This window comes from Erythrolamprus reginae, chromosome Z (genome assembly GCF_031021105.1).
Source record: "Erythrolamprus reginae isolate rEryReg1 chromosome Z, rEryReg1.hap1, whole genome shotgun sequence".
NCBI classification, from domain to species: Eukaryota; Metazoa; Chordata; class Lepidosauria; order Squamata; family Dipsadidae; genus Erythrolamprus; species Erythrolamprus reginae.
In genome coordinates, this window is record NC_091963.1 from 122,376,540 (window position 1) to 122,390,942 (window position 14,403).

Sequence of the window (14,403 nt, forward strand, 5' to 3'; positions counted from 1 at the left end):
GAGCACAAAGGGCTTCGAAGTCCCGCATCAAAGCAAAGCATTGCTCAGATTGCGCAGGCCCGGCCATCAAGAAATCATCAAGGTAATGAACGACAGACCCCAGGCCACTCCGCCTCCTGAGCACCCACTCGAGGAAGGTACTAAAGCTCTCAAAGAGGGAGCAGGAAATAGAGCATCCCATCGGCAATGCCCTATCCACATAAAACCCACCTTCGAAATGGAAGCCCAGCAGCTCGAAGTCGCCTGGGTGAATGGGGAGGAGCCGAAATGCCGACTTAATGTCGCATTTACCCATAAGGGCTCCCACCCCACACTCCCTAACCATAGCCACGGCCGCATCAAAGGATGCGTACCGGACGGAACAAAGCTCGTCAGGAATGAAGTCATTCACTGACTCCCCTTTTGGAAAAGACAAATGGTGAATCAATCTAAATTCACCACTCGCCTTTTTGGGGACCACACCCAAGGGGGACACACGAAGATTCGGAAAGGGCGGCTCCGGGAAGGGCCCAAGGACCCTGCCCTCAGCCACCTCCTTTCGAATCTTAGCCCGTACAATGTCTTCATGCCCGACAACCGACCTGAGGTTGTCGGACATGAAGGCCCTCCTAATACCCACATAAGGGATCCTAAATCCCTCAGAGAAGCCCCTCAAGAGCAACTCGGCTCTCGGGCGAGGGTGGTAGTCGATCAACCAACCCTCAAGCACAGAAACATTAATTGGGCTGGGCCCCTTTTCCCCCAGCTGGTGGGGGAGGTTTACCTGGACCCCCGCCCTTCTTCTCCGCCCCTTTCTTGGGGCGGGGACAGACTGAAGCTGCATGGGACCCCCCACAATTCCCGCAGGCATGCTTGTATTTACAAAAGGGACGAAAACACGCCCCTTTTGCAGCAAACTCATGACAAGCGGGCGAGGCCCCCTTGCCAGCCACACCAGGAGTCGCCTTGGCCGGCGAAGCCGCGCCGGGCTCCTCCTCCATAAAGTGCCCACTATCCGTGCGCTCACACCCTTCCTTCCCGGACATATGCGTGGCCCGGAACCACAGGTCCGGGACCACCATATCCCACGGCAAGTTGGGCTCCACAGACATCCTCATGCGGAAACCCTTATCATAATGGCGCCAGATGGTGCCCTTATATTCAAAATGGGCCCTGGCGATTAAGTCTATGTACTTAAACATGGCAGAGGCCATAGCCGGCTGCCGTTGGATCACTACCGACCCATAGGTAAGAAAGGCATACAGCCATGAGCTGAAGCATTTCGTTACCTTGGTCTTCTTTGTTTTCTCCCCCGGGGCGATCTCCTTCTCCTGTTTGGGAACCTCACGGTTCAACAGCGAAAAGAGATCCACATACTCGCCCCGCCAAATAGCCTCCTTGACCGACGGGTGAAGGTGGCAACCTAGAGGGGTGGATGGAAGCCCGCACGGTATGGCCCCCGCTTTAATACAAGCGAAGGGGTCCCACACCGAGTTGGCCGCCACACCAAAAACACCCGCCCCATGGGGATAGGGGAAAACCGGGAGCGGGGGCATGACCGGAGGGGCCGGAGGAACCCACCCCCCCGCCCCGGACACCGCTGGTGTCCCCACAGGACCCGTCCCAGACACCGTAGCAGCGCTGGCCGCCGGCGGCCCCGGAGGAGGTGCCGGCGGAGCCCACACCTGCCCACAGGTGCCCGCGGGGGACCCCAAAAAGCTGGACCCACTCCCGACCCCCGCCGGGGGAAAACCCGGGGCGGGGGGAGGAAGAAAAGACAGGGATGTGTTGTGTGGTGCAGCCTCACCTGCCCCGTACGGGGTTGAAGACATCCACGGGGGGCCCAATGGCGCGGGGCCCGGGAAAGCCGCCATCGGCCCTGCCGGGGCCTGCCGTCCGAACGGAGCCGGCTGCCCAGCCTGGGCCGCCGCCGGCTCCCTCCCCAACGCTGCGGGCACTTGGTTGCTGGCCGCTCCGGGAACTGCACCGCTCCTCCACTGCTCGAGCTCGTCGAGCCTCTCCAACACCCTGGCCCAAGACAAAGCAGGAGAAATATCAGTTTGAGGGGCAGGAGGCAAGGAGACCGCCCCCCCCTGGTCAGGGACCACCCCCGCAGTCCCCTCCCTGCTGGCCCGGGCCCGGGCAGAAGGCCTAAGGGCCCTTCTGGGTCGCACCGCTGGCGGAGCCATCGGAGTAGAGGCAGGCCTCTTCTTAGGAGCCATCACCCTGCTCCTTGTATGCAATGAGCCAATAAAATACCTAGACCACAACCCACCGCCCGGGTGGCAGGCCCAACTCCCCCAACGCAGGGCCCAACCTAGAGCCTAAGCCCCAGAAACCCTTCACCCCCTTTATAGGGAATAATACAAATGATAGATATATAACACAGTACTAAGTGATTGATATCCCCAATAGCAAGCCTCCCTGCGCAGGCAGGCCTCAAAGGCCTGACCTCAAGCCGCACAAGACCGGGGGCCCAGACAAAACACCCCCCAGCACGCCCTCCTCCCAGCCGGGAGGAGGTTACCAGTCCCCCTCGGGCCCGAGGGGGATCCTGAAGAATGTAGCCACGCGAAGATGAATAAGGCCACACGTCGTCTTGCTGGAAAGCCAGATAACCTCGTTGCGCAACGCAGCACTTTTCGCCCCCTCGGCAGGCCACAAAATGGCGGCCGCGACACGAGGGAGACCCAAAATGGCGGCCGAGCAGCACCAAAGAAGTGTCTGCTCAGGCACCAGGTCCGGGCGAAAAGGCTCTCTTCCCGGCCTGCTGTCCCTTAAATAGGGCCAGCAGGCCCCGCCCGGACCCGACGTCATGCCCAGCCACGTGGGCAGGGCCTTCTCGGCCGAAATCTCGCATCGCGAGATTTCGGCCGAAACCAAGATGGCGGCCGCCATCGGGAGGGCCCGAGTCTGCCGGCCCTCCAGCAAAAGCGCCGGGAAGCCGGTGAGTCGGCCGGCGATAATGTAACTTAAGAAAATGGAAGATAGACAGGAGAGTACATCTTGATTTTCAAGCAGACCATTTACTCCTGCTGCTGCTTCTCTAAGACCCTGACTGACTCTTATTTGACACATCTCTTCTGTATTTGTCTAGTCTCCTCTGCAGCAGAAGGCAGTCCTGAAGATAGTCAGGCCCTAAGACATGAAGGGCTTTATAGTTCATAACCAACACCTTGATTTGCATCCAGAGACTGATTGGAAGCCAGTGCATCTCACGGAAAGTTCGAACCAAGGTGTACCCACAACAGCCGACACAGCTGCATTCTGGACTAATTGTAGTCTCCCAACACTTTTCAAGGGTAGCCCCGTTATCATAGTTGTTCTATGTTTAGAAGATTTTACATATATCAATCTAGATCTTATTTAAACAGAATGGTTGATTTGCAAGAATGATTAACATTTATTTCTGAAAAAGCAATGACAATATGTTTAACATGAATAGTATTTTAGCATACAAAAGGAGGGATCCTTTTTAGTCATTTAGCAATATTCCATAACATAAGACATATTGGGTGAGTAGACAATGGGTGTATTTGCTCAGTTGTTAAAGATCCTGAGTTGTCAACTGGAAAGCTTACATACAAATGTGAGTAAATAAATAGGTACCACTTCAGTAGAAACATGACATGGAAGTGTCTTCAGACCATACTGATTCCTTCAGTTAAGAAATGGAGATGAGCATCGCCACTTAGAGTCAAACATGAATGGACAGAGGGAATTATTCAGAGGAAAAGGATTACTTATACAAATAATATACTTGTGAAGTTCAGAGTTCAAAATGCTTGCTGGGAGCCAGGTGGATAAATTGCAGAAATTTGATGAAAAACAATTGACTACACAAAATTGTGATATTTCAGGATGTCCATCTTGATTAAGATTAGCATTGTCAAATTGACTTAAAGGCAGTATTTAGGGCTCCAGTACAGGTTGCTCATTCAAAGGGTGAAATAATGATGAAATGTGTTGACTTAAAGGAAATAAACTATTCCAAGACAGACGTTTAAACAGAAATATAACCTCTTGTCTTGACATTCTTCTAAATCGGAATTGGTAGAAATCAGACAATCTTTCAACAACAACAACCAAAATTAAGTATTTGTATTTGTGGAATTTGTATTTGTATTTCTTTATGTGTACCCTCATTAAACCAAAATAAAAATTTAAACTGAAAAATTAAAATAATAAATAAACAATTGCTTAAGATAGCATAATTACTATTGCTCCTCTTTTGTTGCTATAGTAAATGCTTTGAGATAATGAAAACAAAATCATCTATGTGTATCTATGAATTCTTGAAGACTACTTCTTACAAGCCATTTCTGTTTCTCAAACATTTAAAAAAAAATCTTTATTTTTTAAAAATGTTTGTCTTCCCAAAGCATACATGTTGACTAAAATCCCAAATACAAAACTCAATCCTCACCACCACTGAGGTGAAGTGAAGTGAATAATTTATAGATGTTGGGAAAAAGAGCAATGAGCGCACTGAAATAATTGTATTGGATTCCTTGGAAGTTTGTAACTTGAGTATGGGTAATTTTCCACTGGCAGAAATTCCTGCCCTCACCACAGTTTTCAGCTTATCAATGTCTGCCCCTTATGGAGATCTAGTTGCTCTAATTTTCCCAGTTCAAACACAATGTATTTCTATCAACCACAGTTGGAGTAAGGAGATGCAGTAAATTCTTCTCTGAACAGACCTAGACATGATGACTTTATTTCTTTAATGATAAAATGCTCTAAGGTTGTTTAGATTAGAGAGCAGAAAGAATGAAACTCTATAAATTTGATATAATAAACCACAAACCACTGTTTCTAAACAGCCAGCCCCTGATATTATTTTATGGTTTAATGTGTTCAACTAAGAAATTAAGTATGATTCCACAATGTGGCTCCTGAGACCAGAGTGAACAACAATGATTCTTTATTAATGTATTATGATCCCTAAGGAACAGTGACAAAATAGTTCTTGCTGCATATAGTCCTGCTACCATATGATTGTACCAGTAAGATCACAGCCAAAAAAATTAAAAAACACTGATATTCAAAGAGAACCAAGGTAAATACAATCTTTTTAATTTTTCACCATCTTTGACCAGAATTTCTAAGCATGCTTAACATTTTGGTTCAGTTTGGTTCAGTTTAATATAATTATTAATATTCTACACAATGATAAACTTTAGTGCAAAATTTTATATATAAACAAAATATGAGACATTTATTCTCTTACTGGAATAGGGGAAACCTACACTGTTATCATTATTAAATTTATATTATTCTATGTTTAACTGTGTTATAATTAGAATGTGAACAACATTTGTCTCATTTGGAAGATCTGTCTAAATGATGCATTAAGAATGATACATTATCATTTTAAATAATATCGCCGGCTGACTCACCGGCCCCACGGCGCTGTTGCGGAAGGGCCGGGCAGACTCGGACCCTTCCGATGGTGGCCGCCATCTTGTTTTCGGCCGAAATCTCGCGAGGCGAGATTTCGGCCGAGAATGCCCTGCCCACGTGGCTGGGCATGACGTCGGGTCCGGGCGGGGCCTGCTGGCCCTATTTAAGGGACAGCAGGCCGTGAAGAGAGCCTGTTCGCCCGGACCTGGTGCCAAGAGCAGACACATGGCTGTCTGCTCGTGGAATCCTTCGGCAGCCGCGTGGGCGGCCGCTGCTTGTGGAAGCCTCGTCGGAGGCTTGAGGAGGCTGCAGCTTAGCCCTTCCGAGGCCTGCGGTCTTCTCCTCTTCAGGCTAGGCTGGAGTCCGGCGTGAGCCCCCCCCCCGCTTCGTAAAAGGCGGCTGCGTGTTGCGGCCGCCATCTTGAGAGCCTCATCGGAGGCTCGTGGAGCGGTAATGGCCTTCGGGTCCGGTGGGGAGGCTGGGCCTGTGCCGTTTTCGGCTGTTGGCCCCTCTATTTCGTCCAGGGGGGATCGTTCCGGTCGCCCCCTCGGGAACGGGGGGATCGGGCGGAGGGCTCGCGTGTGCGCCTCCCCCCCCCCCGGTTCGTGGCCCCTGTTCAGAGGGCAGTTAGGCCCTTGGCGGCAGCTTCCTGCTGCTGCGCTGCCTGTTTGGGCAGAGGCCATTTGCTGCCCTCTTTTGGGGCCGGGCAGCCCCGGTTTCATTATTGTTAAAATAAGAACCATGGTGTAAAACAAAACATACATAATAATACTACTGATATTTATAATTACTATTATTTAATTATTTATATAGAAACACTGAAGTCAGGAAAAGACCTATTGGTCCCTCTGGTCTGCCCTTATAATATTTACTGATTTTATCTCAGGATGGCTATATGTTTATCCCAAACATGTTTAAATTCTGTTACTGTGGTTTTATATCCCAAGTCTGCTGGAAGTTTGTTCCAACGATCTACTACTCTTTCAGTAAAGTTGTAGTCAAACCAGTAAAACAGTTATGGTCCAACATTAATTATTTGAATAGTTAGTTGCCCCATTGTAGCTGTGCCTGGGAAGGCGATGAGGCCCTCGGCCAGGGTAGCCAGGAAGCCCCCCCCCCGTGGGTCCTGCTGGGGGGGGGGACTACGGTTGGTGGCCACCCGGTCCTAGTTTTTGGGGGTTTTCGGGGGGGGGCACCTGTAACCAGGTTTGCCCCCCCCCCGCCGGCTCCTACTGCGGGGGCACGGGCCCCTGGGGCAGTTTTTTGCTATGGCCTGGGGTAGCCGGGGCGGGGGGGTTCGGACCCCGCCAACGCGGGCCGTAGTGCCTCCGCCCCTTTTGAAGGCTTACCCGTCGGGACCAGGGGTATTAATGTACGGGGGCCACCACAGTGTGGGACCCGTTTGCTGCATGTCAGGGCTTTGCTGCAGGGGGGCTTGTTCTCGCCCCCTTTTGTAGGTACAGCCGTGCGTGCGGGAGGGCAGGGTGCCCATGCCGCTTCGGTGTGCCCCTGCCCCTAAAAGGGGACGGTTAAGCGGAAAGGGGGTCCAGGGAACAAACCCCAACTACTGGGGGAAAATGGGCCCAGCCCAAGTAGGTAAGCATGCTCGAGGGTTGGTTGAGGGACTACCACCCTCGCTTGAGAGCGGCTGCTCTCTTGCTAGGTTTCTCACAGGGATTCAGGATCCCTTGCAGGGGAGGGGCCCCTTTTTAGGGGTGGTCCCCTGAAAGGCGAGGGGTGAATTTAGGTTGATTCACCACTTGTCTTTTCCTAAAGGGGAGTCAGTGAATGATTTCGTTCCTGACGAACTTTGTTCGGTGCGGTACGCATCATTTGATGCGGCCGTGCCATGGTTAGGAAGTGTGGGGTTGGAGCCCTTATGGGAAAATGCGACATTGAGTCGGCATTCCGGCTCCTCCCCATACACCCAGACGGATTCGGGCTTCTGGGCTTCCATTGCGAAGGTGGGGTTTTTTGTGGACAGGGCACTGCCAATGGGCTGCTCTGTCCCATGCTCTCTTTTTTGAGAGTTTTAGCACCTTCTTGGAGTGGTCGCTCAGGAGGCGCAGCGGTCTGGGATCGGTCGTTCACTACCTCGATGGATTCTTGTTGGCGGGGCCTGCGCGTTCAGAGCATTGCTTTGCTCTAATGCTGGTCTTCGAAGCCCTTTGCGCTCTGTTGAGGGGGCCTTTAGCCTCTGAAGGGACCGAGGGCCCCGCCACCAGGATTACCTGTCTCGGTATTGAATTGGACTCGGAGGTGCAATCTTCTAGGTTGCCCCTAGAGAAGTTGCTTAGGATCAGAAGAAAGCTCGATGAGGTGCTGGGCTGCCGGAAGGTTACCCTACGGCAGCTTCAGGAATTGGCAGGCATTCTTAATTTGCCTGTCGGGTGGTTGTTCCTGGTAGGGTTTTTCCAGGAGGTTGTAAGACACGATGGAGGGGCTCCGTCTGCCCCATCATCGTACCCGCCTTTGCGCTGGGGTCAGGGCTGACCTCGGCGTGTGGCGGGATTTCTTGGTTAGGTTTAATGGTTTGTCCTTCTGGAGGCGCGAGCTTCTTTTGGGAAGCTGAGTTGCAGCTCTGCTCTGATGCCGCGGGGACTGGTGATTTCGGGGAAGTGTTAGGTGACCAGTGGTGCTGGTCGGCATGGCCTCCGGAATGGAGTGCCTCTTCGTTGGTTGAGGACCTGACGTTCCTGGAGCTCTTCCCCTTAATAGTGGCCTTAGAGCTTTGGGGGGAGCAGTTTAGGGACAAGACCGGGCACTTTTGGTGTGACAACCTAGCGGTTGTCCATGTGGTGAATGCCCTGTCCTCAAAGAGCGACAGGGTCATGCGGCTTGTCCGCCATTTTGTGCACAGGTCCTTGTCCCTAAACGCATTGTTTTGGCTAGGCATGTCCCCGGGGTGGATAAGGGGGTCGCTGATGCCCTGTCCCGTGGTCAGTTGTCCAGGTTTGGACCCTGACCCCGTGGGCCCGGGAGTCGCCAGTGGCGTTCCCCGGCCACCTTTGGAGTCTGGGGGGTCTCCCGGGCGTAGGAGAGTAAAGGTCTGCTGGGCTATGGCCCTCTCTGTGGTGCCCGCACTCTGGGGGATTCACAGCAGACAGGTGCAGAGTTCGGGGGGTTCAGGCAGGTTACAGGTTACCCCTGTAGTTGGCCTGCCCCAGTTGTGTACCTGGCCATATTTGTGTCCAGTTTAGGCGGTGTGGCCTTTCAGTTAGGACTTGAGGGCCAGGTGGCCGGCCTCGCCTTTTGTCTGAGGCGGGGGCTGGTTTGTGGATTTATGGTGAGTTCCGCATAGTGAAGATGCGGGACGGCTGGCCAGGGCCTTATCACTGGTTGCTAGGTCCTTTTGGCCTTCCATCTCATTGCCTTAGTCGGGCGGGTTTTGGAGTACAGGGTTTGGCCAGGCCAAGCGTGGATCCCGCCGCTTGTGGGAACGCTCGTTCCGCAGTGGCGCCGCCTCTAGTACGGTGACGGCGTTCTCGATACTGAGGATTCGAGGATGCTGACCGCTGGCAGTCGACGGCCTGTTTTAGGCTACGAACGGCCAGTTGAGGGTCCGGGGTAGATCTTAGGCCAGGGCTCCCTTTGGTCCCCTTCTATTCAACCCCGCCAGGATGGACCGACGGTGTTGCTTTGGGTCATGAGTGCTCCGAGACCACTCAGCAACACGGTGCCGTCGGGGGTGGGGACCCTGCCGTCGTGGCGGCTGGGTCCTTGTTGTCTGGCGGGGGAGACGGGGTGTGCGGTAGGACGGGCGTTTCTACCGCTATGCTGGGTGGGCGGCATCCCATTGCTGCGCCCAGATTGGTCCTGGGAGGGCGGCATCCCATTGCTGCGCCCAGGTGGTGCTGGGAGGGCGGCATCCCATTGCTGCGCCCAGTTGGTCCTGGGAGGGCGGCATCCCATTGCTGCGCCCAGTTGGTCTGGGAGGGCGGCATCCCATTGCTGCGCCCAGTTGGTCCTGGGAGGGCGGCATCCCATTGCTGCGCCCAGGTGGTGCTGGGAGGGCGGCATCCCATTGCTGCGCCCAGTTGGTCCTGGGGGGGCGGCATCCCATTGCTGCGCCCAGGTGGTCCTGGGAGGGCGGCATCCCATTGCTGCGCCCAGGGGGTGCTGGGAGGGCGGCATTCCATTGCTGTGCCCAGTTGTTCCTGGGAGGGCGGCATCCCATTGCTGCGCCCAGGTGGTGCTGGGAGGGCGGCATCCCATTGCTGCGCCCAGTTGGTCCTGGGAGGGCGGCATCCCATTGCTGCGCCCAGTTGGTCCTGGGAGGGCGGCATCCCATTGCTGCGCCCAGTTGGTCCTGGGAGGGCGGCATCCCATTGCTGCGCCCAGGAGGTGCTGGGAGGGCGGCATCCCGTTGCTGCGCCCAGATCGGTCCTGGGAGGGCGGCATCCCATTGCTGCGCCCAGGTGGTGCTGGGAGGGCGGCATCCCTTTGCTGCGCCCAGTTAGTGCTGGGAGGGCGGCATCCCATTGCTGCGCCCAGTTGGTGCCGGGGCAGCATTCCATTGCTGTGCCTGGATGTGTGCTGGGAGGGCGGCATCCCATTGCTGCGCCCAGTTGGTGCCAGGGGCGGCATTTCATTGCTGCGCCTGGATGTGTGCTGGGAGGGCGGCATCCCATTGCTGCGCCCAGGCGGTGCTGGGCGGGTGGTCACATGGCTACGCCCAGTTGTTCGGGGAGGGCGGCATCCCATTGCTGCGCCCCGGTTGCTGGTCTTGCTCTTGGGGGCAAGGACCGGTACGGCTTGGGGGTCGGCTGGGGACCCGCCAGGCTTGCGGGAGCCTGCGGTGGCTTCACGCTGTGTGGCCCGCCATCTATGTGGTGCGGTCTTCGATCCCCTAGGGATATTTGTGGGTCGCCTTTTTCCCTTAGGGCCATTCACCGGGTCAGGTGTAGAGGCCATAAGGCCCTGGGAAGGGTAGTCAGGGAATTTAGGTGGGGTTGTAGTGGCCCATCCCCTCATCACCGTAGATCGGCCGTGGCTTTACCGGGCCGATGGCGTTCACCTGTCAGAGCAGGGGAACACCATTTTCTTACAGGACCTGCAGCGGTCTCTGCGTGAGCTGGCGCAGATAGAGGGGGGAGTCGGGGGGCCAAGATAGAGATCTGACCCCCGCTCCGTGGCAGGTTAGGGGCGGAAATCTGGGTGGTTTCAGCAACTGCGCGTTCTCCCTTGGGCATCTTTGGGGATGATTGACAGGTTCTCTCCAAGCCCATGGTGGGTGCTACCTGCGCACTTGGGGGGAACCTGTCTTTGGGTCCCGCTATTGAAGTCCCAGGGTAGGGGTGAGCCGGCGGGACCCCCCTCATGCGAGTGTATGGCAGGGTCTCAGGTGAGGGAGAGGTCCCTCACCTGGACCAGCATCGATTACGCCCATAGTTGCCCAGGAATGTTGACCTTTTACGTCATTTCCGCCCCGGAAGTGTTTGTTTGACCCTGCAGGTCCACTGTTTCCGGGTCATAGTTGAGTATGTTGATTTATGCAAATTTATGCTAATTCATGCTAATTTAATTAATAAATTATGCAAATTTATTATAATAAAATGACCCAAGTTTAAATCCAGCTCTTGTGTCCGAGTCGTTACTCCGTCTCTTCTGCAATATCGCCGGCTGACTCACCGGCCCCACGGCGCTGTTGCGGAAGGGCCGGGCAGACTCGGACCCTTCCGATGGCGGCCGCCATCTTGTTTTCGGCCGAAATCTCGCGAGGCGAGATTTCGGCCGAGAATGCCCTGCCCACGTGGCTGGGCATGACGTCGGGTCCGGGCGGGGCCTGCTGGCCCTATTTAAGGGACAGCAGGCCGGGAAGAGAGCCTGTTCGCCCGGACCTGGTGCCAAGAGCAGACACCCACCCGCCCTTCCCTATTTTGCAGTGTGCCTAGTGGGTCGCCTTTGGGGCCGAATGGGAATTTTTTGCAGCCTCGCCCATTAGGCCAGGCTGTTTTTTCGCCCATTCCACACTGGGGAGATGGATGTGCGGTTAGGGGGTGTTGGCATTTAATTAGGTTAATTGGCTTACCTCTGGTCATTGGGTAGGCAGGTTAGGGGCGGAAATCTGGGTGGTTTCAGCAACTGCGCGTTCTCCCTTGGGCATCTTTGGGGATGATTGACAGGTTCTCTCCAAGCCCATGGTGGGTGCTACCTGCGCACTTGGGGGGAACCTGTCTTTGGGTCCCGCTATTGAAGTCCCAGGGTAGGGGTGAGCCGGCGGGACCCCCCTCATGCGAGTGTATGGCAGGGTCTCAGGTGAGGGAGAGGTCCCTCACCTGGACCAGCATCGATTACGCCCATAGTTGCCCAGGAATGTTGACCTTTTACGTCATTTCCGCCCCGGAAGTGTTTGTTTGACCCTGCAGGTCCACTGTTTCCGGGTCATAGTTGAGTATGTTGATTTATGCAAATTTATGCTAATTCATGCTAATTTAATTAATAAATTATGCAAATTTATTATAATAAAATGACCCAAGTTTAAATCCAGCTCTTGTGTCCGAGTCGTTACTCCGTCTCTTCTGCAATAGTAATAATATTTAATGCATTTCATACTACTTACAGTATTTTAAAAAAACAGGAAAAAAGAGGTAGTAGAAAAATTAACTTCAGAAGCAAAAATAATTCATCCAATGTTCATAGAAAATCCACATAAAAATGACAAGTTTTCAACAAGAGTCCTTAAATATATCTATCATCTTATATGTATCAGAGGAGAGAAGCTTTCAGTCTGAGCAATTGCATGTAACTTATACTATACATACAATAAGTTCCCTTAAATGTTTTCAGCAATAAATGTAGTCTGTCAGATATCCGGATCTCAAGTTGTTTGGCTCTGTATCTAATTGTAGTTATTGTTATAAAAAAGTGTAAGGAGAGTCTACCTCCCAATGCTGGAATCGTAATACAATGAGAATTTATAATGATCATTTACACAGCAATAAATCAGGAATCACCAAACTATTCTATTAATTAGCCCTTTCCAGGAGTTTCAGATTGTTCATCAAACTCCTTACTTTTAGCATAGGAAAATAATTTAATGGATACTACTTTCATTAATAGTTCCCACTGAATACTTAGGGATCCTTATTGGCCATTTTGGAGGAGCCTGTTTTAAACATTGTCACAAAACAAACAGGTCAGTTTTGGCGATATAAAATATGAAGGAGATGGTCAGAATAAGAATAATACGATGGGAATGATGATTTTGAAAGATTCCTTCCTACCCCTAAGAAAAGTCAGTTATATGTACCTTAGGAAACAGAGTGGCCATTTGATTACTTAAAACAATACTTTGTTCTTTCCAACAGTTTAGATTATAATTTGAATAATTATTGTTAGAATCATGGGAACATCATATATAATTATTTCCATGGAAAGATGTAAGATTTCATGACCCTGCATCCAGAACGATCCATATTACATATTTCATTTTTTTCTACTTATAAGAAGGATTGTCATTAGGGGGGGAATTATTTCAAACAATCTGATTAATGAACTCTAAGAAAAGTGATTACAATTTGCTATCTGTGAGACCTCACTGTTTATATTCCAATCTGACGACATTGTTAGAGGAGCAATTAGATGGAAAATGTTATGAAATTTATATTCTTCACAAATTGATTAACCATTTAACTACTTTTTTCAGGATCCAAATAGACGAAATGTCCAACCAGTCTTCTGTGAAACAGTTTGTTCTGATGGGATTTTCTGATGACCCAGATTTGCAAATGTTGCATTCTATGATGTTCCTTATTGTTTATGTAACAGCTTTAACAGGGAATTGTCTCATTATAATAGCAGTGGCAACTGATCACCACCTTCATGATCCAATGTACTTCTTTTTAGTCAACCTCTCCATTTTAGATATTTGTTCCATCTCTACAACAGTTCCTAAATCCATAGCTGTTTCATTGACAAACAGCAAAAGGATTTCCTTTGCTGGATGTGTCACACAGATCTTTTTAATGATCACTTTTGTTGGTGGTGAGCTTGCTTTGTTAACCATCATGGCTTATGACCGTTATGTAGCGATCTGCCATCCTCTGCAATATAAACTAATGATGAACTGGAATGCCTGTGTTCAAATGGTAGCAATCTCCTTCATATGCAATCTGATCAATGGGGTCTTACAAACTAGCATGACTTTTAGATTAAACTTTTGTATGTCCAATGCAATTGGCCAATATTTCTGTGACATTCCTCAGTTACAAAAGATTTCTTGCACAGATACAAAAATAAATCAAATGTTGATCTTTGTTAGTGGGTTCATTTTGGACTCATTTATTTTTACATCTGTATTTGCATCCTATGCCTGTATCTTCTCCACAATGATGAAAATGCCAACAGTTAAAAGCAGGCATAAAGTTTTTTATACCTGCACACCCCACTTAACTGTGTTTTCTTTATTTATGACTACTGCAGTATTTTCCTATGTGAGGCCCAAATCACTCTCTACTCCTTCTATGGACTTGCTTTCTGCTGTTTTGTACACAACACTGCCACCAATTTTGAATCCTATTATCTATAGCTTTAGGAATAAGGACCTACAAAAGACTCTCATAAAAATGCTGAAAAGAAAAAATAAATTTCATAGCACTACTGCATGATACATTTATAACTGTGATGTGATGTTACATTTGCAACTATGTTTCTTTGTGTTCATGACTAATGTATTTCATTGAGCATTACTTCTTTTATTCATTTATATCATTATATTACGAAACATAAACCTTTTCCTTCTATCAGGAGCTGGCAGGTGCCATGCACGGTGTACCTGCTTCCTGTTTTTCCTCACAAGAGGTAAATTTGGGTGATAGAGAACGATTGATCTTTAAATCACCCAATGAACATCCACAAATGAGAAGCAAAATGAAATTGGAATCACCCTTCTTATCTAACATCTGTAAGATTGACTACAGTTAAATTTGTGCATTAGGAGCCTCCATTTGCTTTTCTTAACCAATTTTTAACAGGGTTAAAATTCTATGGTTAATTATTCTAGCCTCCTTAATGAAC

The 14,403-nt window shown here is 50.7% G+C and overlaps 1 protein-coding gene across 1 annotated transcript; it reads left to right on the forward strand.

Annotated features, from left to right (window-relative positions):
* Nucleotides 1-13,049: 13,049 nt before the first annotated feature.
* LOC139153990 (olfactory receptor 14A16-like) lies at nt 13,050-13,994 on the forward strand. The gene has a single exon (XM_070728417.1). It carries the CDS (start codon nt 13,050-13,052, stop codon nt 13,992-13,994), a length of 945 nt encoding a protein of 314 aa, XP_070584518.1.
* Nucleotides 13,995-14,403: the final 409 nt, after the last annotated feature.

Excerpts from the sequence above, each read along its gene's own strand:
- LOC139153990 (XM_070728417.1), top strand. The coding sequence starts at position 13,050 with ATGTCCAACCAGTCTTCTGTGAAACAGTTTGTTCTGATGGGATTTTCT.